The 21,818-nt window shown below is 55.9% G+C and overlaps 11 protein-coding genes across 11 annotated transcripts; 8 read left to right on the forward strand and 3 right to left on the reverse strand.

The window, feature by feature from the left end:
- Positions 1-383: 383 nt before the first annotated feature.
- PG986_003664 (uncharacterized protein) lies at positions 384-1,075 on the forward strand (the record flags this gene model as incomplete). The annotated part of the gene is made up of 2 exons (XM_066839886.1): positions 384-847; positions 913-1,075. 2 exons carry the CDS (start codon positions 384-386, stop codon positions 1,073-1,075), a joined length of 627 nt encoding a protein of 208 aa, XP_066704950.1.
- Positions 1,076-1,688: 613 nt separating this feature from the next.
- PG986_003665 (uncharacterized protein) lies at positions 1,689-1,910 on the forward strand (the record flags this gene model as incomplete). Its single annotated transcript, XM_066839887.1, has 1 exon — positions 1,689-1,910. One exon carries the CDS (start codon positions 1,689-1,691, stop codon positions 1,908-1,910), a length of 222 nt encoding a protein of 73 aa, XP_066704951.1.
- A 259-nt stretch (positions 1,911-2,169) lies between these two features.
- PG986_003666 (uncharacterized protein) lies at positions 2,170-3,953 on the reverse strand (the record flags this gene model as incomplete). The annotated part of the gene is made up of 3 exons (XM_066839888.1): positions 2,170-3,258; positions 3,325-3,744; positions 3,819-3,953. 3 exons carry the CDS (start codon positions 3,951-3,953, stop codon positions 2,170-2,172), a joined length of 1,644 nt encoding a protein of 547 aa, XP_066704952.1.
- Positions 3,954-4,631: 678 nt separating this feature from the next.
- On the forward strand, positions 4,632-5,585 carry PG986_003667 (uncharacterized protein; the record flags this gene model as incomplete). The annotated part of the gene is made up of 1 exon (XM_066839889.1): positions 4,632-5,585. One exon carries the CDS (start codon positions 4,632-4,634, stop codon positions 5,583-5,585), a length of 954 nt encoding a protein of 317 aa, XP_066704953.1.
- A 670-nt stretch (positions 5,586-6,255) lies between these two features.
- On the forward strand, positions 6,256-7,506 carry PG986_003668 (uncharacterized protein; the record flags this gene model as incomplete). The annotated part of the gene is made up of 1 exon (XM_066839890.1): positions 6,256-7,506. One exon carries the CDS (start codon positions 6,256-6,258, stop codon positions 7,504-7,506), a length of 1,251 nt encoding a protein of 416 aa, XP_066704954.1.
- A 521-nt stretch (positions 7,507-8,027) lies between these two features.
- PG986_003669 (deoxyribose-phosphate aldolase) lies at positions 8,028-9,244 on the forward strand (the record flags this gene model as incomplete). The annotated part of the gene is made up of 3 exons (XM_066839891.1): positions 8,028-8,066; positions 8,120-8,241; positions 8,362-9,244. 3 exons carry the CDS (start codon positions 8,028-8,030, stop codon positions 9,242-9,244), a joined length of 1,044 nt encoding a protein of 347 aa, XP_066704955.1.
- Positions 9,245-9,455: 211 nt separating this feature from the next.
- On the reverse strand, positions 9,456-10,366 carry PG986_003670 (pyridoxamine 5'-phosphate oxidase; the record flags this gene model as incomplete). The annotated part of the gene is made up of 4 exons (XM_066839892.1): positions 9,456-9,635; positions 9,662-9,891; positions 9,993-10,167; positions 10,256-10,366. 4 exons carry the CDS (start codon positions 10,364-10,366, stop codon positions 9,456-9,458), a joined length of 696 nt encoding a protein of 231 aa, XP_066704956.1.
- A 1,258-nt stretch (positions 10,367-11,624) lies between these two features.
- PG986_003671 (carbamoyl-phosphate synthase subunit L) lies at positions 11,625-13,993 on the forward strand (the record flags this gene model as incomplete). Its single annotated transcript, XM_066839893.1, has 3 exons — positions 11,625-13,693; positions 13,794-13,872; positions 13,931-13,993. The coding sequence occupies 3 exons, from the start codon at positions 11,625-11,627 to the stop codon at positions 13,991-13,993; spliced, it is 2,211 nt and encodes a 736-aa protein (XP_066704957.1).
- Positions 13,994-14,532: 539 nt separating this feature from the next.
- PG986_003672 (ribosomal protein S16) lies at positions 14,533-15,019 on the reverse strand (the record flags this gene model as incomplete). The annotated part of the gene is made up of 3 exons (XM_066839894.1): positions 14,533-14,631; positions 14,689-14,869; positions 14,943-15,019. 3 exons carry the CDS (start codon positions 15,017-15,019, stop codon positions 14,533-14,535), a joined length of 357 nt encoding a protein of 118 aa, XP_066704958.1.
- Positions 15,020-15,735: 716 nt separating this feature from the next.
- Positions 15,736-18,329, forward strand: PG986_003673 (aconitase family (aconitate hydratase) domain-containing protein; the record flags this gene model as incomplete). Its single annotated transcript, XM_066839895.1, has 5 exons — positions 15,736-15,750; positions 15,824-16,225; positions 16,365-16,568; positions 16,589-17,007; positions 17,069-18,329. 5 exons carry the CDS (start codon positions 15,736-15,738, stop codon positions 18,327-18,329), a joined length of 2,301 nt encoding a protein of 766 aa, XP_066704959.1.
- A 1,120-nt stretch (positions 18,330-19,449) lies between these two features.
- Positions 19,450-21,624, forward strand: PG986_003674 (uncharacterized protein; the record flags this gene model as incomplete). Its single annotated transcript, XM_066839896.1, has 2 exons — positions 19,450-19,997; positions 20,076-21,624. The coding sequence occupies 2 exons, from the start codon at positions 19,450-19,452 to the stop codon at positions 21,622-21,624; spliced, it is 2,097 nt and encodes a 698-aa protein (XP_066704960.1).
- Between the last annotated feature and the right edge of the window lie 194 nt (positions 21,625-21,818).

Below are 21,818 nucleotides of genomic sequence, written 5' to 3' on the forward strand. Positions count from 1 at the left end.
GCCGCATCGACGGCTCGGTACGTAGTTGCATCTCTACGTCAGAGTGTACGGCATCCGGCACGCAGATTGAATCTTCTTTGGGCCACACCTCGCGACCACCCACGCTACCAGGCTACGTCTGCTGCCACACGCGACACAAAACCAACTTCCAACTCCTTGTTGCTTTGTGACGCTGTGGCGAGTGCACTGCTCAACATGACGATTCCCAGCCCAACGACGTGGAAAAGAAACTCTATATATACTCATATTGATCAGTCGGTAGCCAATCCTATGTAGAAAAAGACATTATCAATTCATCTCATAAGCAACGTCCCTATACAAATTAGCTATACCTTGAGCCGTCAAGAAACGCTCTCAGCGTTTATACCGCGACTACCACCATCATGTCGTACCTCGCCAACTTCCGCGCCTCCAAGGCGAACCGGATGCTGCAAAAGATCGCGCGCGTTCTGCAGTTCATCTCCGCCATCGTCTCGCTCGGCCTCTTCTCGCGCCGCCTCAAGGCCATCCTGACGCGCAGTCACGACTACAGCAAGTCCGACGGCGCCGTCGAGGGCATCCTGGCCGCCGCGGCGCTCTACAGCTTGATCGCCACCCTCATGCAGTTCGCCCTGCGCCACGGCGCCCCCAAGGTCCTGCGCTGGCTGCTCGTCCTCATGGACATTCTGTTTGTCGGCGCCTTCATCGCCGTCGCCGTCCTCACCCGCCCCAACGGCGGCCCCTCGGGCCCATACAAGGGCGCTTGCGCCAGACCGCGCGGTGTCAACGGACTCGTCCCGCAGAGCGTCCGGAACCGGTTCCACTGCCATCTTCCCCTTGGTACCTTCGTCTTGGCCATTATCAGCACGTAAGTTACCTAATGATACCCTCATCATGATATAGCCTTACAAATACTAAATCATCTACCCACAGTCTTCTCCATGCTTTCACTGCCATCTTCCACGAGATCCGCGACAAGATCCACCACCACAGAGCCTCCGACAACGAGAACTTGCACAACGAGGGCCCTGGCGCTCACGGCTACATGACCAAGGAGGAGAAGAAGCATGCCAAGCGTAACGGTCTTGCCCACTAAGTTCTTCGGAGCAGCAAATGATACCCCGGAACTACGTTTCCAACTTGTATACGAGGTAATTCTACCCATGAAGTTTTGATGTACAAAACGGGGATTTAGTGTACGATCATGATGAGATAATGAAATAATGTCAATATTCAAAACCAATGATGAGCCTTTGCTTGAGTTTGTGAAAGCGTGCAGGTATCCTGATAATAAAATACCCACAAGTCTTCACCAGGGGTGAAAACTTGTATGCATCGCCATATCTTGGGATGAAATGCGATTTTATAGCAGCGTTGTCATAGGCGAGTATTATATGGAACAGGAACTGTCTTTGGAATGTACCTCGAGACATTTGCTTAGAGAGGGCCTGAAAGTCTATCATAGAAAGCCTAAAGTACGGAAATTATTTCGTCTATCTTCGTCTCGAGAACACTTTTTTACAGTCGTGACAACTGGCTCGAGCCCCTGTCCCTCCTCTCCATCTTCATCGGTGTAATGGGGATAGTCACATCTCCTTCTTCGGATGAGATAGAACGCGTCGTAGCAGCCGTCGGTTATCATGGAATAGGCGTGCGCATGTGCAGGAACCGCGCATCATTTTTCAGCAGCACGGCATTCTCCTTGGAAGATGTCCTCGGCCAAGCGCACGCCCATGTTCTCCGGATCCTCCAACAACTCCTTCCGCCCCACCACGGCCGCAGCCGCCGCCTCGTCGCCGGGCTTGGGCGGGTCCAGCAGGATATCGGCCGCGTGCCCGGAGCAGGTCATTACCCGTCACGGGGTAAAGTATCACAATAACTACGGAAAAGAGGACATAGACACCAAGCTTACCAAATCTGACACGGCTTAGCTATGTATCCATTGGACCAGGTTTCTCTGGCTCGAACACTCCACCGAGGCCATTCCAGTATGAGACCTTTAAACAGCGCCGTTGCTCTCTCCTAATCGTTCCCCTATTCCCTTGGCCCATGTGGGATAAGGGCCCGACCCATCCGGATATAAGGCTCCTAAACGCCAAACATGAACGCCTCCTCGTACTGCCGGGGCTCTGTCGTATTCATGTTACAGAATCATCCAAATCCATCGGTGTCACGTCGTTTGAGTCGTATTTATCTTGACCTGTGGGATATTCCAACGGAGTATTGGGGATTTCGGTTGAAGCCACATTGTCTGCTGGGGAACTGGGCCCAAACGGATTCGGGAAAGGACTCGGACCGTGGCTTGCTGGAGAGCTGGGGCCGTAACTTGACGGGGGGCTGGCGCCGTAGCTCTCCGGAGTGCCGGGATCGCTGGATTCTCCTTGAACCCTCCCGGCCGTTGTCGGTGAGGCTTTGGGAGCTCTGGCCTTGACCACGCGGCTGGGGCCTGCACGGGTATTTTTGCTGAAGCTCTGGGGCATCGATCGGAGCCGCATCGGCCCCCCCGGTAGCGCGTGGTGTCGTGGCACGTTGCCTCCGCGGTGGTGATGATACAGGGGTCGTAGTCGTTGTGGTTTCTGGCGCTGGGGGCTGTGCCGTTGCTGTAGTTGTCGCCGCCGCGACGGCTTCCGCAGGAGGCGTAGTAGGTGCACCCACGCAGGCCCACGAGGGGACGACGAGGCCGTCGCCGTTGAAGCATTTGACAAGCATCTGCTCCGCAGAGGCCCGCCGCTCCGGGTCGACAATGCCCATTTTGGAAATCAGTGCGACGTCTGGCATTCGCGACAGGCGCACGACCTCCGTCAGAGCGTCCCTTTCGTGGTTGAAGTTCAATGCCGTCGATCGAAACTCGTCTACGTTTAGCGTCCACAATATCGTTACAAAGAGCGACCAGATGTCGACTTTATCCGTTTGGTTCTTGCCCTCCTGCCATAGCTCAGGAGTCATGAAAATAGGGGTGCCCGCTCTGGTCTGTGCCATCTTCACAGAGTTGCAGAGACCCAGATCCCCCAGCTGGAAGCGATACTGGCCGGCCTGCACTCCCGAAACGTAAAGGACGTTGTCCGGCTTTACGTCCCGGTGGATGATGCTCCACTCCTTCGTGAGGTAGTCGAGCGCCTGCAGCATATCATGCAAAACAGTGCTTGCGATGGAATTCTGGACGTCTGGTGCAGGGTTGCCACTGATCAAAGATGTCAAGGTCCCTTCCTTGAGGCCCATGAAGATCTTGAGTGTGCTGTCGTCGCAATTCTCCATTGTAGTGTAATTGACGAAACATGGCTAGGGATCATACTAGTGTGTTAGTTTTGTCAGGAATAGGCCCCGAAAGCGTGGCGCTCTGCTCACATGGTCGATCCTCGACATAGCTTCCACCTCCCGTTTCAGAGCGACGTGAAACCTTGTCTGCTGGTCCGGGTTGGAGAACTTCTGCCCCGGGCGTATAATCCTGACGGCCATAAGCCTCCCAGGGTCCAAATCCATGGCCTTCTGTACCACGCCGAAATTTCCCCGGCCGAGCTCCTTCCTCTTCTCGGCGCGCTGCTCGGCCCACAGCAACCGGAACATGGTGAGGTCGAGACCGGCGCCGCCCCCATCCTGATGACCGTGTTCATATTGGGCTGCACGACCACCTTGCGCTCGCGGCCCGGCTCGAAGGGCGTGGCGTTTTCGCCGAGGACTTGGCTCGTCTGGCCGCTGGACAGGTCGTGGAACATGACGACGCTGGTTCTCGGGTCGACGACGAACGCGCACTGGACCTTGGAGATGCTGGAGCCGTGGACATAGACGTCGCCGGTCCGCCCCAGTGTGGCAAGTGTGGTGCTGCCCGCCGTTGAACGTACATGGCCGATGTCGAGGACTTTCCCAAAATCGCTTGATGTAGAGACGAGATGTTCGTTCTCAGAATGGTTGACTACATTCTCGGCGCGTGTCCCAACGGGTACTAAAGAGAATATAGTGAGGGGATGATGTGGCATAATCGAAAAGACAGAGGGAGCAGCTGCTAAAATTGAACCAGGACCTCGAATTATCAATCCACTTCCTAGTATCACTTTCAATTATAGGATGTTCACCGTCCCGGTATAATTGAATGGAGTGTACCGACGTGTTTGGAAGAGTTTCTTCACGAGGCGATGGTGCGGGAGTTGAGAGAAGTAAAGTATGCATGCCGGAACAGTTGAGAAGAGTCCGGGGTAGGTGCTGCCAACAGCACGCGCAATATGGTGTGGTTCATGGCTATATGCGCTCCAACGTTCCCGTTTCGAATATGTAGCGCCATGGCCAATAAATGTAGAGTGTTGGAGAGGATGCATGCGAGTGAGCGTGTGCTGTGTCCCCGGCGTCGTTGTGATAATATGCAGGGGCTGTCGGGTGTCACTCCAGCGTCCTTCTCCCCCCCCGCTCCCTCCACCGCGGCCCGGTTCAGCGGCCCTTCCCTCTGCTTGGGCAGGCATGGGGGGCAGGGTCATCAGCTGTTGGCGCGCCGTGTTTTTTACATGCCCGAGTTGCACAACACAACAGCTCATACCGGAATACGGGAGAACATGCAGCCCATTCTCCTGCGGGTGAGATAAAAATACATTTGCCTCATCTTCAACCCCGAGCAACATCATCTCTAGCTTCAATCATCCCAACTAAACCCTCTCTCTTTTTTCATGGGCGACTCAATCCGGGACGGCGGGCTGTTTACAGCCAGCGCCAGACTGGCCGAGTTGGCCAATGATTCGGCGCGACTTGATCGTGCGCGGGAACGCTTCGGCGACTCCCCGCCGTCATACAGCTCGCAGCCATCAGGCACCACGACGCGCTCCCACAGTCTCAACCCAGCAACCGAGGAAGCGCAGCGCTATGAGCAGCGACGTGTCCAGCTCACGCTAGAGTGCCGCGCCTCGCTTCCCCGTGAGCAGTGGGATGCCGAAACGATCGAAGAGGCACACCGGATCGTCCAGGCAGGAGCAAACGACGGGACATACCTTTACGTGCCCGATGCGACAGCTCTGCCGCCGGAGGAAATCATTGATCAGGCAAGTGAGGTTGTCACGAGACGATGGAAGGCGCAGGGCATCTGGGACGAGAAGTGGAAAGAGATGCACCCGCAAGGGTCGGAAGTGCCTTGTGGACCATGGAAGCACGAGAGGCCCCTTGAAATCAACCCTGAGTCACAAGCCCGTGCTGGGCAGCTAGCTTTTCAACATGCGGACAAACGCGAAGCCTCACGCCCATTCCATCAATTTATCTACCAGGTATCGGCAGAGCGTGAGCGAAGCCGGGAGGCACTGAGGGTCCAAGGGCCAAATGAGGTGGACCCGGCCAATATCAACACAATTGCCTATGAGAAGGTGAAGGGGAGATGGGTGAAACGAGGAATTTGGGACAGGCACTGGGGTATACTTCCAGGGATGAACTGGAAACATGAACAGGATTTCCAGAAGATACTGCTCGAGGAAGCTGGCCCTGAACCAGTAGCAACTTATGAGCGGGACGGGTTTGAGGCCCAAAACGGGATTTCCAAATCAGCTCCCTTCGCAGACGGAAACTTCAGCGCCGGACGACACGCTAGGCGAGCCACAACAACCGCCAGCAGTATCTGGACAAGAAGGATCACATAATGGCGATATGGACCACTCTTCCATAACACCAAAGCAACCAGGCCATGCTACAGAGTCTGGACGAGACGAAGGCCTATCTGCGACGCCGGAACAACCGCGGCGCAGTCGCAAACCCCAACCGCCGCGGGGAGGAGGCGCCCGACGCACTGCGGGCACGACCTATGGGCCAGCCAGTTCAGCAACGGGGGTGGCAAAATCGCAGCCCAAGAAGACGAAAGCGAATCCTCGCCGAGGCAAAAAGGCTTCTTCTCTGCTGCCGCTGGAGCCTGAACCCCCTGAAGAAACGCTGGATCTCCCTAAGTCGTCTGCTGCGTACACGCCTGAGACGCGGCGGCGTAGCAGACGCCTACAGGAAAGGAGTACCACGAGGAAAACATAGCAGACAACAAACTGTTTGCTTCCAGATACGGGATTAATGGGTATATCGTTGCAAATAGCCAACGCTGACGTTGGAAGTTTGCTGTTGGCGCTCATGTGAGGTGTGTTCAGGTGGGTGTTTGTAGTTTGGCCTCGTGGTTTGATCTCCAATCCAGCCAACAGCTGATTTTAGAATCCGGACAAACACATTGAACGTCAACCTACATATATAAGGGAGAGCCGTATCCCACAATACACATCCACACCAAAACTTCATTCCTCTGACATAGCCTACTCAATGACTAACACGATTATGGAAAGCGGGTTGTCTACAGCCGATGCATCTGCCGCGGATCCGGCACAGCTCCTTGATAGGGAGGACGATAGCGGCAGACTTACGCCGCCAAACGGGTCCCCCCCAACAGTCAACGGGATTCGTTTCAGCACAATCATCCTGCGAACCGCAGAAAAGCTGGAGTGGGACACGCGGCGTGATCGGCTTACACAAGAATACAATGCTTCGCGACCAGCGCAGCAGTGGAAGGACGAGACTTCCGAAGAGCTACAACACACGCGTCAATGGTCTCTGGAATGCGGTGCCACTATCAAGGAAGTCGAGTTAATCTCTTATTTCCATACTCATTTGCCGTTGGTAAATAAGTGCGTCAGAGATAGCTGGATCAGACAGGGCATCTGGGAAGACGATTGGAAGGAGATTAATCCATGGTGCTTCGAGTTACCGCCCGAGTCAGCATGGAAGCACGAGGTTGAGCCTAAGTTGGATTCGGAAACTGAAGAAGAAACTTCCTCTACGACGAGTTTCTTTGGTACCTTTGGCGGGTCACGGAAGACGGCGGAGGAACTGCAACAGCGAGCTGAACGATACGCCACACGTAAGCGTGAAAGCGATGCGAGTCGCCCATACCATCGGTTCCTGTACCAGCTTGGAGAGGAACGTACTGCATTTCACGGCCGACTTTTCCCTGACGTTAAGGTTTTAGATTCGGTTGATATTAACACCAAAGCCTACGAGACTGTAAAGGCACGGTGGGTGGAGAGAGGGATCTGGGACCGACGCTGGGGCATATTACCAGGATTGAAATGGAAGCACGAACAAGACCTCGAGGAGTTTGTGACCGAGGAGTTGGGTCCAAGACCGGTGACGGAATATGGACGCATTGAAGGCTCAGGGTGGGAGGACATCGGGAGTGGTAACGGGTCCCCTCCAGTGGCCGATCCATACCACGACCCCGAGCCGAGCGTCGTCCGGAGCGGCGAGGCCGAAGGGCCACAGGTGAATACTGACCGAGCAAGGATGCATGATGGCGACGCGGGCCAATCTTCGTCTGTGTCAAACTTGCGGCGTATTCCTTCGGAACCGGCGCAGGGTGCGTCCTCTGCGATTACGCGAGCACGACAGAGTGCCGGCGCCCAGATCATGAGGAGGAGGTTTGAGCGGCGAACTGTAGGTAGGGGCCGTCGCAGGCTCACCCGTCCTTCAAGAGTATCCAAGTGGCAGCCAAAGAGTATCGTTAAATTCGAGTCCGACGAGGGCAGCTCCTAGGTTGACATCTAGCGCCAAGCAGTTTCTTACATTAGTGTCGCCCGAAGAAGGATCTCAAAAATGAACAGGTTAATTAATAGACAAGAATAGTCCTCAGCCAGTTTCAAGCATTGAATTAGAAGACAAGACAAGACCCGGTTGCTCTCGAGTGGTTCTATTTTCAATGACCTAGTGGTGAATTTTTAGCGTGCTGCAGGACCTGTACCCGCCGTACCCGCCAAGCCGCTCGCCCTGCAAGCAAGGTACGGCTCCACTAAAATTTCGAGCTGATGGAGCTTCTGCCGATTGCAAAAGCTTGCGACTTGCTTTCAAAACCCAGCCCAGCTCAGCCCGGTCAAACCCCAGAATATACCCAATACCCAATTGGAATCGATAACGAGGATTGAGTTAATCGTCCTCTTATTATTATTTGATATCTCTCATTGAGCCCGAGTTATTATTCTTGAGAAATACGTTGTGACAGTTTCTATCATAAGCTGAGGTTTCCCGGTTTTGAAATTTCCAAACTCACGTAGCCCATCATGTCGTACAGCTACGGCGGCGGTCAGGACCGCAGTAAGGTATGTTGAGCTGCACGATCAAAAACAGAGTACAGTAACTAACAGACTTTCAGAAGCGGAAGACGTCAGAGCACGGGGAATATGTCGACACATCCAAGCCCAGTGCCTTCTTCCAGCCGACAGAAGGCCGGAGCTGGACCATCTCCATAGCCGTGCCCGGCAGCGTTCTGTCTCTGTGAGTTTTCCTCTCATTCTCACCGCCTCTCACCTGAGCCTTCTCCGGTATTAGGATCCAGGCCAGAAGAGACGAAGCGAGAGCATTGTTGGGGATATTAAAGCTAACAATCCATCCTAGCTGCCGCCGCGATGACCAGCGCACCGCCGTCATCAACCACCTGGCCCGCGCCCTCGCCGTCTTCAGCGTGGACGAGATCGTCATCTTCGACGACTCGAACCCGGACCAGCGCCCGCGCAACGTGGACCCGAGCGGCTACATGGGCGACCTGGACCCCTGCGGCTACATCGAGCACCTGCTCAACTACCTCGAGGTCCCGCCCTTTATGCGGAAAGCGCTGATGCCCATCCACCCGAACCTGCGCGGCGCCGGCCTGCTCCCTTCTTTGGATATGCCCTCGCACCCGCACCCGTCCGAGTGGCTGCCCTACCGCGAGGGCGTGACGACGTCGCAGTCGGCCTCGGCCCAGGGCGGCACCATGGTCGACGTGGGCGGCAAGTCGTATGTTGCCATCGCCGACGACATCCCGCCCAACACGCGCATCACCGTCCAGCTCGACGAGCAGGACGAGTTCCGCGCCGCGCCCGTGCACCCGGACGCGCCCCGGACCGAGGGCGGCTACTACTGGGGCTACAGCGTGCGCAAGTGCGGCTCGCTCGCCGCCGTGTTCGAGCAGTGCGCCTTCGAGGACGGCTACGACCTGAGCATCGGCACCTCGGAGCGCGGCACGCCCATTCCCAACGCCTTCCCGGACAAGAAGGTGAAGGACCTCGCCAACTTCCAGCACCTGCTGATCGTGTTCGGCGGGCCCCGCGGCATCGAGCACGCCGCCGAGAATGACCCGGCCCTGCAGGAGATGGGCGTCATCCGCGGCAAGACCAAGGAGCTCTTCGACCACTGGGTCAACATCCTGCCCGGGCAGGGCAGCCGCACCATCCGGACGGACGAGGCGGTGTTTATAGGTCTGACTGGGTTGAGGAAACTATGGGAGAACCGGTCTTGAGTTCCAGGGTATTACATGCATGCATCACATAAAAAATAGCGGGGAGAGACAGATAGATTGGGCCACGATTCATGAGCATCCTACTGAATATACACAATGATACCAGGGTTGCCGAAATGTCCCCCGTTCTAGTCATGGTCCGGGTATGCCGAGGATACAACTCATCTTGACATCATCACGTTCCATCCATTATTTATATTTCTCATTTGCATCATGCCACTCCGTTAACCCCCGTCCCATGCGCTCCTGTCGCCGGCGCCAGGACATAGTCCCTCACCACGCCCTTCCAATCGCTCGTCCTGACGTCGCGAATCTTAACCACAATGACCCTCACTTCCTCGCCCGCCAAAAACACGCTGCCGCCGTCCTCGCGGCTCCGGCTCTGCTCGGCCTCGCGGTTAAACACGGGCGCGGCGCCCCCGCTTCGGTGTCGAATGTGTTGTTCTCGAGGTGCTGCTCGCGATAGTAGCGCTCCTCGTCGGAGCCCGGGGGGATCAGCGTCGCGACGCCGTTCATGGTCGCGCTCGTGCTCGAGAGGGCGCTCGCGTTCATGTCCTGCAGCAGCGAGGCCAGGCTCGAGCGGTGCTCGGGGCCCGGGGAGCCGCCCGAGGGGCGCCGGCCTTGGGTCGGGGGGCGGTGGGATACCCCTATAAGGAGGGAAGGTGTGTCAGTTAACTAGATTATGGCACTGAATGGAGGTATGCCCGCATGCGCGTGCGACATGCGACGAGCGGGTGGGCGGTCTTACAGTCGTGGACCAATAGCGACACGTTGGGGTTCTCGACTAGGTTATTCGCCTTCTTCGACGACGGGTTCGAGGTCATGATGATCGTGGGCTCGGTCGAGTAGGGCGACGAGGGGAGGTAGGTGTAGTTCATGAGCGAGACGTGGGGCTGGTTGTTGGTGCATGTTCCCAGATGAAGCTGTTCGTCGCAAGGTTCTTGTTAGCAACGAGGGAAAGTACGGGTAGATTCGATAAAGCCATGGTGGTCGTTAACTCTGGGAACGTACGAATCGGGCATTGTCGAGGCACTGGACGACTTCGGGCGGCAGCGACGTGACGGTCTGCTTATGGGTGTCGCCGGCCGAATCCTCGTAGCTAAACGAAGGGGAATGCTCCATGGCGGCTATGGGTTGTAACGAAGGCCAGTGATGAGTGAAGTGTGTGATATGAGAAGTAGTGCAAGCTGTGATCGACGTGATACTCCTAGGACAAGATGTTATGTTATTGTTGCGACAGATGAGGTCGTCATATAGGCGGGAAGCTACGGGCAAGCTTCCAAAGTTGACTGGAGATCAAAGGAGCTAAAAATGGAGGGGCTTTCCCTCCCCCCACCTAAATGAGATGCGATAAGGGGTTATCGGTCGGTGCAGTCCAAGCCGTCGATATGATCTCGGACATTTCATGTATTTCACTTCTAGCTTTGCTGGCATATAAACCCTGCATCGTTTTGTTCATGTTCTCTCTGAGTATATATGAGTCAACCGAAATCACTCTGACCTAAGGATGTCCTTGTTCATCCTACATGATTTGGGTACTCATATATTAACTACATCAATCCATTGAGCCAGAAACGCTTGCTGGGCTCAGGGGAAGGTATATCGCCTACACCGAAACTGGGCAAGGCCTTCATCAATGTGAGTACCTAATTGCGAGTCGGAACATATACTCTATTGAGGTATTACCTGTCAAAGCCCAATATTGAACAGACTTTACAAAATATTTCCCGGGCGAGCCGCTCCTGTACCAGGAGACTTTAGGTACGACCTCAAATGCGAATGTCCGGCCGCTCAGGTACAGCATCCATCATAAGGGAGTGGGGGTTGGGCGCGGTTCGGCTCTAGCGATATGGAGAGTCTGGGGAACCGCTACTATGACGTTGTGGGGAAGTAGAGGTAGAGTCCCGACCTTATACGCGACAGGCAGGTTCCCCCAATTCAACTGGGTGGTCAATGAGCATTCCCAACTCGCATTGGCCAATCATCATGACAATTGAGAAACCATCGAACTGCAGAATAATACTTGGAGAAAAGGAGACGTTGTGCTGCCAAGTAAGGGACGCAGCAGCAGCTATGAAATAAGGGGGTGCGGAACGGACATGCTTGCCTGGTTCAGCTGGAGATCCAGCCTCCTGGGCCCAAACACAGCTGGAGGGGTTCGGCATTCAGCGGCCCCCCGCATACCATCGGCTCCAGTGTACCGTCAACCGAAGTGTGCTCGGTTGACCGTTCATCGTCATCACTACAGCAACTTCTTCCATGTTTGCGGACTATGTAATACGACTTGGCTCCCCTTCCTAGTCCATAATTGAGATCTAATCACACACCCAATTCAGATCAGTAGAAGCCTGCACCATTTGATCTGTCAAGGCAGCCCACAATGCGTTCCATCAGACCCCGGAACCTGCGCCGCCACCACGTGCGTCTCGTCTCCAGCATCGCCGCCTCCTCCTCCGTCGCCTCCACCGTCACGCCCATCACCTCGCTCCTCATCGCGAACCGCGGCGAGATCGCGCTGCGGATCCACCGGACCGCGGAGCGCCTCGGGATCCAGACCACGACGCTCTACACCGACCCGGACGCCTCCTCCCAGCACGCCGCGTGCTCGCCCCACTCCATCGGCCTGGGCGCCGCCAGCGGCTACCTGGACGCCGAGCGCATCGTGGCCCTTGCGAAGCAGCGCGGCATCCAGGCCCTGCACCCCGGGTATGGCTTCCTGTCCGAGAACGCCGCGTTCGCGGCGCGGTGCGAGCAGGAAGGCATCGTCTTCGTCGGGCCCCCGCCCCGCGCCATGGAGGAGATGGGCAACAAGGCCCGCAGCAAGGAGATCATGACCAAAGCCGGCGTCCCCTGCGTGCCCGGGTACCACGGCGCGGACCAGGACGAGGCCGAGCTCCTGCAGCACGCCAAGGAGATCCGGTTCCCTGTCCTGCTCAAGAGCGTCAAGGGCGGCGGCGGCAAGGGCATGCGCATCGTCCTGCGCGAGGACGAGTTCCTGCAGCAGCTGAAAAGCGCCCGGGCCGAGGCCCGCGCCTCCTTCGGCGAGGGCGGCGAGGTCATGCTGGTCGAGAAGTACATCGTGCGGCCCCGGCACGTCGAGGTCCAGGTCTTCGCCGACCGGCACGGGGGGTGCGTCGCGCTGGGCGAGCGCGACTGCAGCGTGCAGCGGCGGCATCAGAAGATTCTCGAGGAGTCGCCGGCCCCGCAGCTTGACGACGTCACGCGGCTCGACCTGTGGGACAAGGCGCGGACGGCGGCGCTGGCGGTGGGGTACGTGGGCGCCGGCACGGTCGAGTTTATACTGGATAAGGACTCGGGGGCGTTCTACTTCATGGAGATGAACACGCGGCTGCAGGTCGAGCACCCCGTCAGCGAGATGGTGACGGGTACGGATCTGGTGGAGTGGCAGTTCCGCGTCGCGGCGGGCGAAAAGCTGCCCCTCACGCAGCAGGAGATCATGGACCGCATCGCGCACCACGGCGCCGCCATCGAGGCCCGCATCTACGCCGAGAGCCCCGAGCGCGGGTTCATGCCGGACTCGGGCAAGCTGGTGCACCTGTCGACACCAAAGACAAGCGACGACGTCCGCATCGATGCCGGGTTCGTGCAGGGCGATACGGTCACCGAGGCGTACGACGGCATGATCGCCAAGCTGATTGTCCGGGGCGATGACCGCGAGACGGCGATCCGGCGGCTGTACACGGCGCTGCAGGAGTACGAGGTCGTCGGGCTCAGTACCAATATCGAGTTCCTCAAGCGCCTCTGCCGATCGCCGGCCTTCATTGAGGGGGATGTCGAGACGGGTTTTATTGATAAATGGAAGTCGGAGCTCTTTGACCCCTTGGCCGTTGAGCCGGAAGTATATGTACAGGCCGCGCTGGGTTTGTATAACTCCACGACAGCAAAATCAGAGGCTCTACTGCAGGGAAGTGGCCCCCACGGGACGTCACTTGGTTTTGGCCAGGGTCTCTCGGAGCGCAAGTTTACTTTCAGGGCGCCTGAAACCGAGCCCGAGTTCGAGGGCGCCGGCCTGGTCACCGCCGTCACAATCACGCAGAGAGGCCACCAGTTATTCGACGCCCGCGTCAGCCGCAAGGACCACGAAGACGAGGTATACGAAGGTCTCGTTTCGTCTCCCACTAACACTACTACTACCTCGTCAACACCAAGAAGCAGGAACGCCCTGCAGGGAACCACGAGTCTCGAGACGTTCTTCCCCGAGACCCGGATCGCGTCGACGGTGGTGCAGGACGCGCTGAACAGCGACAAGATCTCGGTGTTCCAGCGCGGCGTCAAGACGGAGCTGGCGCTGCTGGACCCGAGTTGGTTCGAGAGGGCGCTGGGGCTCAAGGAGGCCAAGGCGTCGGTGGCGGCGCCGATGCCTTGCAAGGTGCTCAAGAATGAGGTTAAGGAGGGCGATCGGGTGACGAAGGGGACGCCGCTGGTAGTGTAAGCCATGCTCTTTCTGGGAGACATCCCCGATGCCCCAAACGATGGAGGCGGAGTAGATGAGGAGTATATGGTCAGCTAACCCTGAGACAACTAACAGGATCGAGTCCATGAAGATGGAGACGGTCATCCGCTCGCCGCAAGACGGTGTCGTCAAGAAGCTTGCTCATAAGGAAGGAGTAAGTTGATGCTGCGTCCTATTTTCATATGAGTGCCGTCATACTGACCAATTTACAGGACAAATGCAAAGCCGGTACAGTCTTGGTGGTGTTCGAGGATGAAGGACAGGCAGCCGAGTAAAACCAAAACAGTATAAGTATACAATACCCACCATGGAAGTGAACCATTAGACCAGAGAGCCACTTCCGCCATAATCAACTAGATTCACCAACTCAATGTTTAAGTAGTTTGACTTTATTTCGTTTGTGACTATGGGCAACAATACAGAGCAGAACGGGTATATATCTTTGCATAGTACCCATACGACCAGATTTTGGCCTCCGGCAGTGAAGCTTGTCTCCGAGCCTTTTGAGTGGCTGGGTTCGCCACTCGTTTTCGTACGTTTCAGCAGTAGATCGATTCAACCCTACCCCGGAGCTCCGTTCATGATCTGCCTGTTCGCTGCCATGGGGCTGGATGGGCGTTCAACCCCAGATCCTCTGGAGCTGTATGCGGGATGAAGTAGAGTTGCTGCCAGGTTTCTGTGCCTCTCCGCCCCTGAGTGAATACAATTCAGCCCCTTCTAAGCAGGGCCACCTGCAAAACGAGAACGCCTCCAATGCTGTTTACAATTGGTATTTATTTATACATCATCATTCCATACCCTTCGCTGGTCGACTTCATGCCGAAGAAGAGGCCTCGGGCTTCTTGATATCGGCTGGTAGTTGGGGCGCCGTCCGGGGCTGCTGGTTGCGGTACTTGGGCTCCATGATGCCGACCTGTTTGCTTTGTTAGAGAATTCCTTGTGTGTCGCAGCTCGTATCTAATTGACTCACCATGGACAATAACCGCCACATGGTATCGGTCGGTTGCGCGCCCACTCCGATCCAGTACTTGGCCCTCAGCGTATCCAGCTTGATGTCCTTATGCAGACGGCCGGAGTCGTCGTAGGGGTCGGCCTTGGGGATGGGGTCATAGGTGCCGATGACTTCGAGGGGCTTGCTGTTGCGTGCGGTCCTGTGGTTGTGCGCATTGTGTAAGTGTTCTGTCGCAAAGCGAGGCAAGGTGCGGGTGGTGGGTTCTGGCTTACCTCGCATGGGCAACGACAATGTTGTAGAAGGGCGCATTGCGACGCCCGAAGCGCGCCAGACGGATCTTGATGGTCATGTCGGCGATTGAGGGTTGGCCGGTTTGGTTGTGAAAGGGCTGCCCGCGATCTTCGAAGCCGATATCGAATTGCTTGCATGCCGTGTTGCGCAGTAGCTTAGGTACAGCCAAAGGCCTGGAAATTTCAACGGAGCGGCGGCACTGGATTGATCCGGGCGCTGAAGGTGGGTGGTTATGGGGGGCCGGCCCAGCCCAACGGCTATCACTTACAGGGGATAGCTTGCTGGTCTACCGGCTGCATATCAAGCCTCGAGCAGCAATTGATCATCTTTTCGCCAAATTCTCTCCGAATCAAATAGAGCTGTTGTTATTGGTTGATAGACAAAGACAAAGCTCCTCTTGGCATCTGTCAAGCTGAACATCTTCCGCAGTCGCAACATCAGGAATGTTGGCTTTCATCTGTCTACCAGCCCTTCACTGTGAAATCTCAGCCCGTTAACTAGAAGATATCACCCTATTCACATCTGAAGACGTGCTTCCCAAAATAACACCAGCTTGCCAACATGGAGGAGTGTGACGTTCAGCCTTTGGGTCAGGCGACCGCCTTCCGAAAACGTGCGCTAGTCGTTCTACAGGGCCTAGTCCCACTCTAATTCTTACCCGGGCAGTGCCTATGGTGAATTGAATTCAGTGCCGTCAGTGGCAGTAAATTTTGGCCGATAACGCACCTCATTAACATCTTCACTTTTTGCCGTGTAGCTGTCTTACTCGTCGCAATGGCGTCCAGATCAGTGCGTATACCGACCCTGTTCATTCTAGATATGGCTTCTATAGTTCGAGACCGGATCTAATGTCCCCACCCAGATTTTGCGCCCGTTGCCTCGGTATATCGGCCGCCTGTCGAGCCGAATAAGTCCACGCCAGCTGCCGCTGGTGACGCCCTCGTTATACGCCCGCTCGATTTGCACGCCGACCTTCCCTCGGTACCAGGCCTTCCACGCGCAGCAAGAGTCGTCGCCCTCTCCCTTCAACTTCCTCTCGAAGCCGACCTCGCCCCAGACCTTGACCGAGAAGATCATCCAGCGCCATGCCGTCGGCTTACCCGAGGGCAAGGTCGTCCGCAGCGGCGACTACATCAGTCTGTCGCCTGCGCGCATCATGACCCACGACAACACCGCCGCGGTTATGTCCAAGTTCATCACTATCGGCGCCTCGAAGATCCAAGACCCGAAGCAAGTAGTCTTCACATTGGATCACGATGTGCAGGTGAATAAGCCTCGTTCCTTGCTTACTCTGTGTTGCTGACGGGGCTTGAGCGCGCTCTCTATAGAGTTGCCTACTTGCCCCGCCGACACATGGGGTTCTCACTATAAACGGGCAATACTAATGTCAACTTCCAAATTAGAACAAGTCCGAAACGAACCTGAAGAAGTACCAGAAGATCCGAGAGTTTGCTGAGTCGCAAGGAGTCATAAACTACCCGGCTGGTCGTGGTATCGGCCATCAGATCATGATCGAGGAGGGCCATGCCTGGCCAGGTACCGTCACGGTGGCCTCAGACAGCCACTCCAACATGTACGGTGGAATTGGCTGCCTGGGTACCCCGGTGGTCCGTACCGACGCTGCGAGTGTGTGGGCGACCGGGAAGACCTGGTACCAGGTGCCTCCTGTCGCCAGAGTGAACTTGACCGGCATACTTCCCCTGGCGTCACCGGCAAGGATGTCATTGTCGCTCTCTGCGGTTTGTTCAACCAGGACGAGGTCCTGAACCACGCCATCGAGTTCACCGGCAGCGAGGAGACCATGTTCAGTCTCTCGGTAGACGACCGTCTCACTATCGCCAACATGACTACGGAATGGGGTGCCCTGTCTGGACTCTTTCCCATCGATACGACATTGGAGAGGTGGATGCGTGCCCAGGCCAGTCTCTCTGCCTTCTTGGGAGACGGCGCTGCCACCAACCAGTTCACCCATGAGAAGATTGACCAACTACTTGAGGACCGACCGATCGCCGACCCGGGTGCCCCCTACGCCAAGACTATGTACTTGTAAGTCGCCAATTCCCCTGTAGCAGTTCCCCTGAAATCATCCATTAACTATGAGCCTTAGAAACTTGGCCACCCTTGCACCTGTTGTCAGTGGACCCAACTCGGTGAAGACAGTGACTCCACTCCGCGAGCTGGAAGCCCAGGATATCAAGATCAACAAGGCATATCTGGTTAGCTGCACCAACGGCAGAGCTTCCGACATCCACTACGCAGCAAAGGTCTTCCGCGAGGCCGCCGAAAAGGGCGTAACCCCTAAGATCGCCCCTGGCGTCAACTTCTATATCGCCGCCGCCTCTCTGCCCGAACAGCAGGCAGCGGAGGAAGCGGGTGACTGGCAGGTTCTTTTGGATGCCGGAGCTCAGCCCTTGCCTTCCGGCTGTGGTCCTTGTATCGGACTGGGTACTGGTCTTTTGGAGCCAGGTGAGGTGGGTATCTCTGCGAGCAACCGCAACTTCAAGGGACGCATGGGCTCGACCGAGGCCAAGGCCTACCTGGCCAGCCCCGAAATTGTCGCCGCCAGCGCTCTGCAAGGCAAGATTGCCGGCCCCGGCTGGTACCAGAAACCCGAGGGCGTAGAGAAGCCCATCATTGGGGAGGGTACCGGTATTCTTGAGGCCGACAAGGCTTTCAGCATCGAAGATGCGCTGGACAAGATCATTGCCGAAGCCGAAAGCATGATTGGCCAGTCCGAGCAGAGTGAAGCCGCCGCCGCCGAAGCCACCCCCGCAGGCGAGGAGGCCCTGACCGACATCCTGCCCGGCTTCCCCGAGAAGATCGAGGGCGAGATCGTCTTCTGCGACGCCGACAACATCAACACGGACGGCATCTACCCGGGCAAGTACACGTACCAGGACAACATCAGCCAGGAGAAGATGGGCGAGGTGGTCATGGAGAACTACGACACCAACTTCGGCAACGTCGCCAAGGCGGGCGACATCGTGGTGGCCGGCTACAACTTCGGCTGCGGCTCGAGCCGCGAGCAGGCGGCGACGGCGATCCTGGCCAAGAAGCTGCCGCTCGTCATCTCGGGCAGCTTTGGCAACGTCTTCAGCCGCAACAGCGTCAACAACGCGCTCATGCTGGTCGAGGTGCCGAAGCTGGTGACGCGGCTGCGGGAGACGTTCAAGGGCGAGAAGGTCCTGACGCGCCGGACGGGCTGGAAGGTCGTCTGGGACCTAAGGAGGAGCCAGGTCGTAGTGACGGAAGGCGAGGGCGGTCAGACTTGGACGCAGAAGGTTGGGGAGCTGCCGCCGAATGTGCAGGAGATAATTGCGCGTGGGGGCTTGGAGAATTGGGTGAAGCAGGAGATTTCGGCTGTGTAGATGGCTTGCAAAAAAAGTAGATGTGTGATTGATATCCAGTTGTACATTAGAGAGGTGTATATAGATCAAAAAAGGGCTTTGGGTTTGGACATGACCGGAAGAGATTCGAAAAGAGCTGCATGTTCCTGCTCCTAATACGCATATGTCATTCACTCTACGCCCCGAAGAAAGCGAAACCAAATTCACGATACCTCTTAAGTTGAATGCCAGCCAACGTACGTACTTGAGGTAACACTACGTTCTCATCTAAACAAGTACCTGGCATGCACCATTTTTACGGCGTCATCTGTATTTCAGTACTGGCCATGCAGCGATTGACTTTCACTGTGAGATCTCGTATGTATGTTACAACGTCCCCTTCATACACGATCGCTAGCAGTGACTTGAACAGAGATTCGGTCTAGAAATCAGCCCGGCGACGAATAGACTTCCTGGATGTAGTGCTCGAGGCAGCAGGCCTGCAAGGGTTGCTCTCGATTCCCAAAATAGACCTCGCGTTCCGATCACTCATGTGGTCGGAAAGCACCACGATTGGGGGTTTCGCAAGGGGAGTGACGTGTAGGGCTACGACGAAGAATATAAATCTCAAGAGATCCTATCTTGAGTCGGTTTGGGTTTCACCGTTGCCCGAGTACCGCAGACGCTCAGCCTTCTGTGAGACGGAATGACTGCAGTGTGGTGCATGTATCACCAGAAGCTGAAATGCAGTCGCCCGCCCGCCTATTTTCGTGTTTCTGCCTCGCCCTCTGGTTGACCGGCCCGGGTGTCGGTTGCCCCCCTCGCAGTACGGCTTTGCTGCACTGCACATTGGGAGTTCTGTGAAAAAACATGTAAGTGGTCTTGCAGCCTTTCTTGGGAATGTGAGGTTCTGTCCAAACGGCATCAGACTCAAGAGTAAAATCATTATCGTCTTTGTTCTTCATCATCGCCCTTCATCATCGTTCTTCATCATATTCTTCATCATATTTCTTCATCATATTTCTTCATCATATTTCTTCATCATATTTCTTCTTCATCGACGTTGATCACGACGCCCTTCCATTGCTGGTTGTTGTATACGGGTTTTTCTTTCTACCGCTTCGGATCTCCTGCAGGCAGAAAGAACTGTGAAGTCCGCAGGATGTATCCTCAGTCATTGCCAGCCCAGGAGGAGAGTCACGCTAGTTATGTCTCTAGCCATGACGATCAAGCAGTACCGTGTCGACTTGAACGGAGACTTCGGCCTAGTTCCCCATCAAATTGGGAAGAAGACTCCCTCCAAGACTATGATACTAGATTCAGCGGCAGCACTCGATACGCTCCAGTCCATGATGACTCTAGCGCATCCAAGAGCATCTCTAAGCCGCGCGACAAGCACTCCTGGCGAATGGAAATTTTCTCAATGGTGCTGTGTCTTTCGGCCGTGGTCACGTCTACAGTTCTTCTCTTCTACGCCAATGGCCGACCCCTGACAGACTACAACTTCTTCATTTCCCTGAACACTTTGATCTCCATCCTGGCAGCTGTCGCCCGCACCACCCTCGCCTTTGCTGTTGGGTCTTGCCTTGGGCAGTGGAAGTGGAACTGGTTCAGCAAACGATCGGACACCCCAGTTATCTTTGAGGGTTTCGAAGATGCAAGCAGAGGACCCCTGGGCAGCTTTTGGCTTCTCTGTCGCCTACGAGCTCGGTACGTGGAATCTCGCGCTCCCGGCATCTCACATATTATCGAGACAACCGGCGTTTCCTAACCACTCTCTGCTTTTAGTCACTGGGTCACAATCGGAGCGTGCGTGACACTACTCATGTTAGGTTTCGAGCTGTTCATGCAGGCAATCATATACTACGAAGGCCGACTGGTAACAGCGACCCAACCCCGAGCTGCCCCCTCGATTGGGGCCAGCACTCGTCTAGACGTAGGATTGACCAAACTGGTGGCGCCTGTAGGACAGCTCCCAATACCAAACAAGAACAAGAGCGCTGGGTATGAATCAGGCCAGCTCCGCAGGGAGGCAAGTGCAGGACTGGCGTCTGCCGCGTATCGAGGGTTTTATTCGAATGGTCCTCGGGACACGGCATCGTTCACTTGTAGTACCGGAAATTGCACCTGGCCCGTTTTCACATCCTTGTCTGTTTGCAGCTCCTGCAATGACGTCTCTGACCATGTTATGGTCAGCGGGAAAAATGGTTCTGAATTGGATACTATCAAAATCGAGGGATCATCTAGGTATGGCCATTACATCACCCATGCCCTGCCGTATGTGAACCTCACAAATGCGGACATAATAACCCATGAGAGTTGGGTTGCGCGGCGCCAATTTGATGGGGTCCAAGATCCGCGGGCAAATGCCTATCTCACTGCAAAATCACTCTATAACAGTGACATCTTCACATTTAGCGAGCTCAATACGATGATGGTCGCGGTCGGTCTTCTGAGAGCAGACCCTGCTTATGTTAACCACTCCATAGCCTGGAATGAAACCCGCGTCACGGCTACGGAGTGTGCCCTTTTCTTTTGCACAAATGCCTACAAGTTGGAAGTACGCGGTGGCAAGCTCCAGGAAGACGTCATTGCGTCTTGGTCGGATAGAGTGCCTGGGTCATATTCTGCCCAACCTGGCCAGTGGATGACTTCCGATTGGGAGGATTACGAGAAGTATATAAACTATTCTCTTCTAACCGGCAACGCATACTATCGTCTAGACGACCTTCAACTGCAAATTCCCAAAGCAGAGGCGGAGGCGCACAACCTGCCTAACAACGCTCCTCTTCTCTTCAACATTTCCCAAAACACCATCGGAAGCTTTCTGCCGTTCCTCTACGACTTCTTCGGCGATCCCATGGTATATGGCGAATCGGAAACCGGCTCAATCATCTCCCATAAATTGCACGAAAGCACCGACCTCTCTGCGACGTTCGCCGGCGCAGCTGCCACAATGTCGAACTGGATCCGGGACAACTCCAACGTGACGCTCGAGGGATTGCAGGAGGAGTGGGTACTCCACATCCGCGTGCGCTGGCCGTACGTGACGCTGCCGGTGCTTGTAGTGCTCCTGGGCTGCGGCTTCGTGTTCCTGTCCATGTGGGAGACGCGACGGCTGCGGCTGCCGCCGTGGAAGACGGATGTGCTGGCGACGCTGACGCACTCTTTAGATGCCAACACGCGAGAGCAGTTGAGGGCGGCAGCGCTGCAAGGCCGTGCGCGTGAAGAGGCCAAGGGGATGATCTTGAATTTCGAAGACACTGGCAAAGGACTGGAGCTCAAGACGGATGAGGAACGCTCGAATAGTGAGCTAGACGAGTTGCAGAATGCCTGAAGGCAATGATGCCTAATTGTGCAATGTTCGAACGCAGGAGGCGAATCTGATTGCCGTCAATATACATATAAATACATTACAGTCGAATGTCCTTGGCAGGTATGTGTCTTGATGTCCTTGTCGAGGCTCGGAGAATTGCTGCTCTTCTGAAACACCGTGGTATGCCCAACACCTTGCCCTATGCTCCATAACCC

Source organism: Apiospora aurea (genome assembly GCF_038362705.1).
Source record: "Apiospora aurea strain CBS 24483 chromosome Unknown utg000002l_segment0_segment0, whole genome shotgun sequence".
Classification (NCBI taxonomy): domain Eukaryota; kingdom Fungi; phylum Ascomycota; class Sordariomycetes; order Amphisphaeriales; family Apiosporaceae; genus Apiospora; species Apiospora aurea.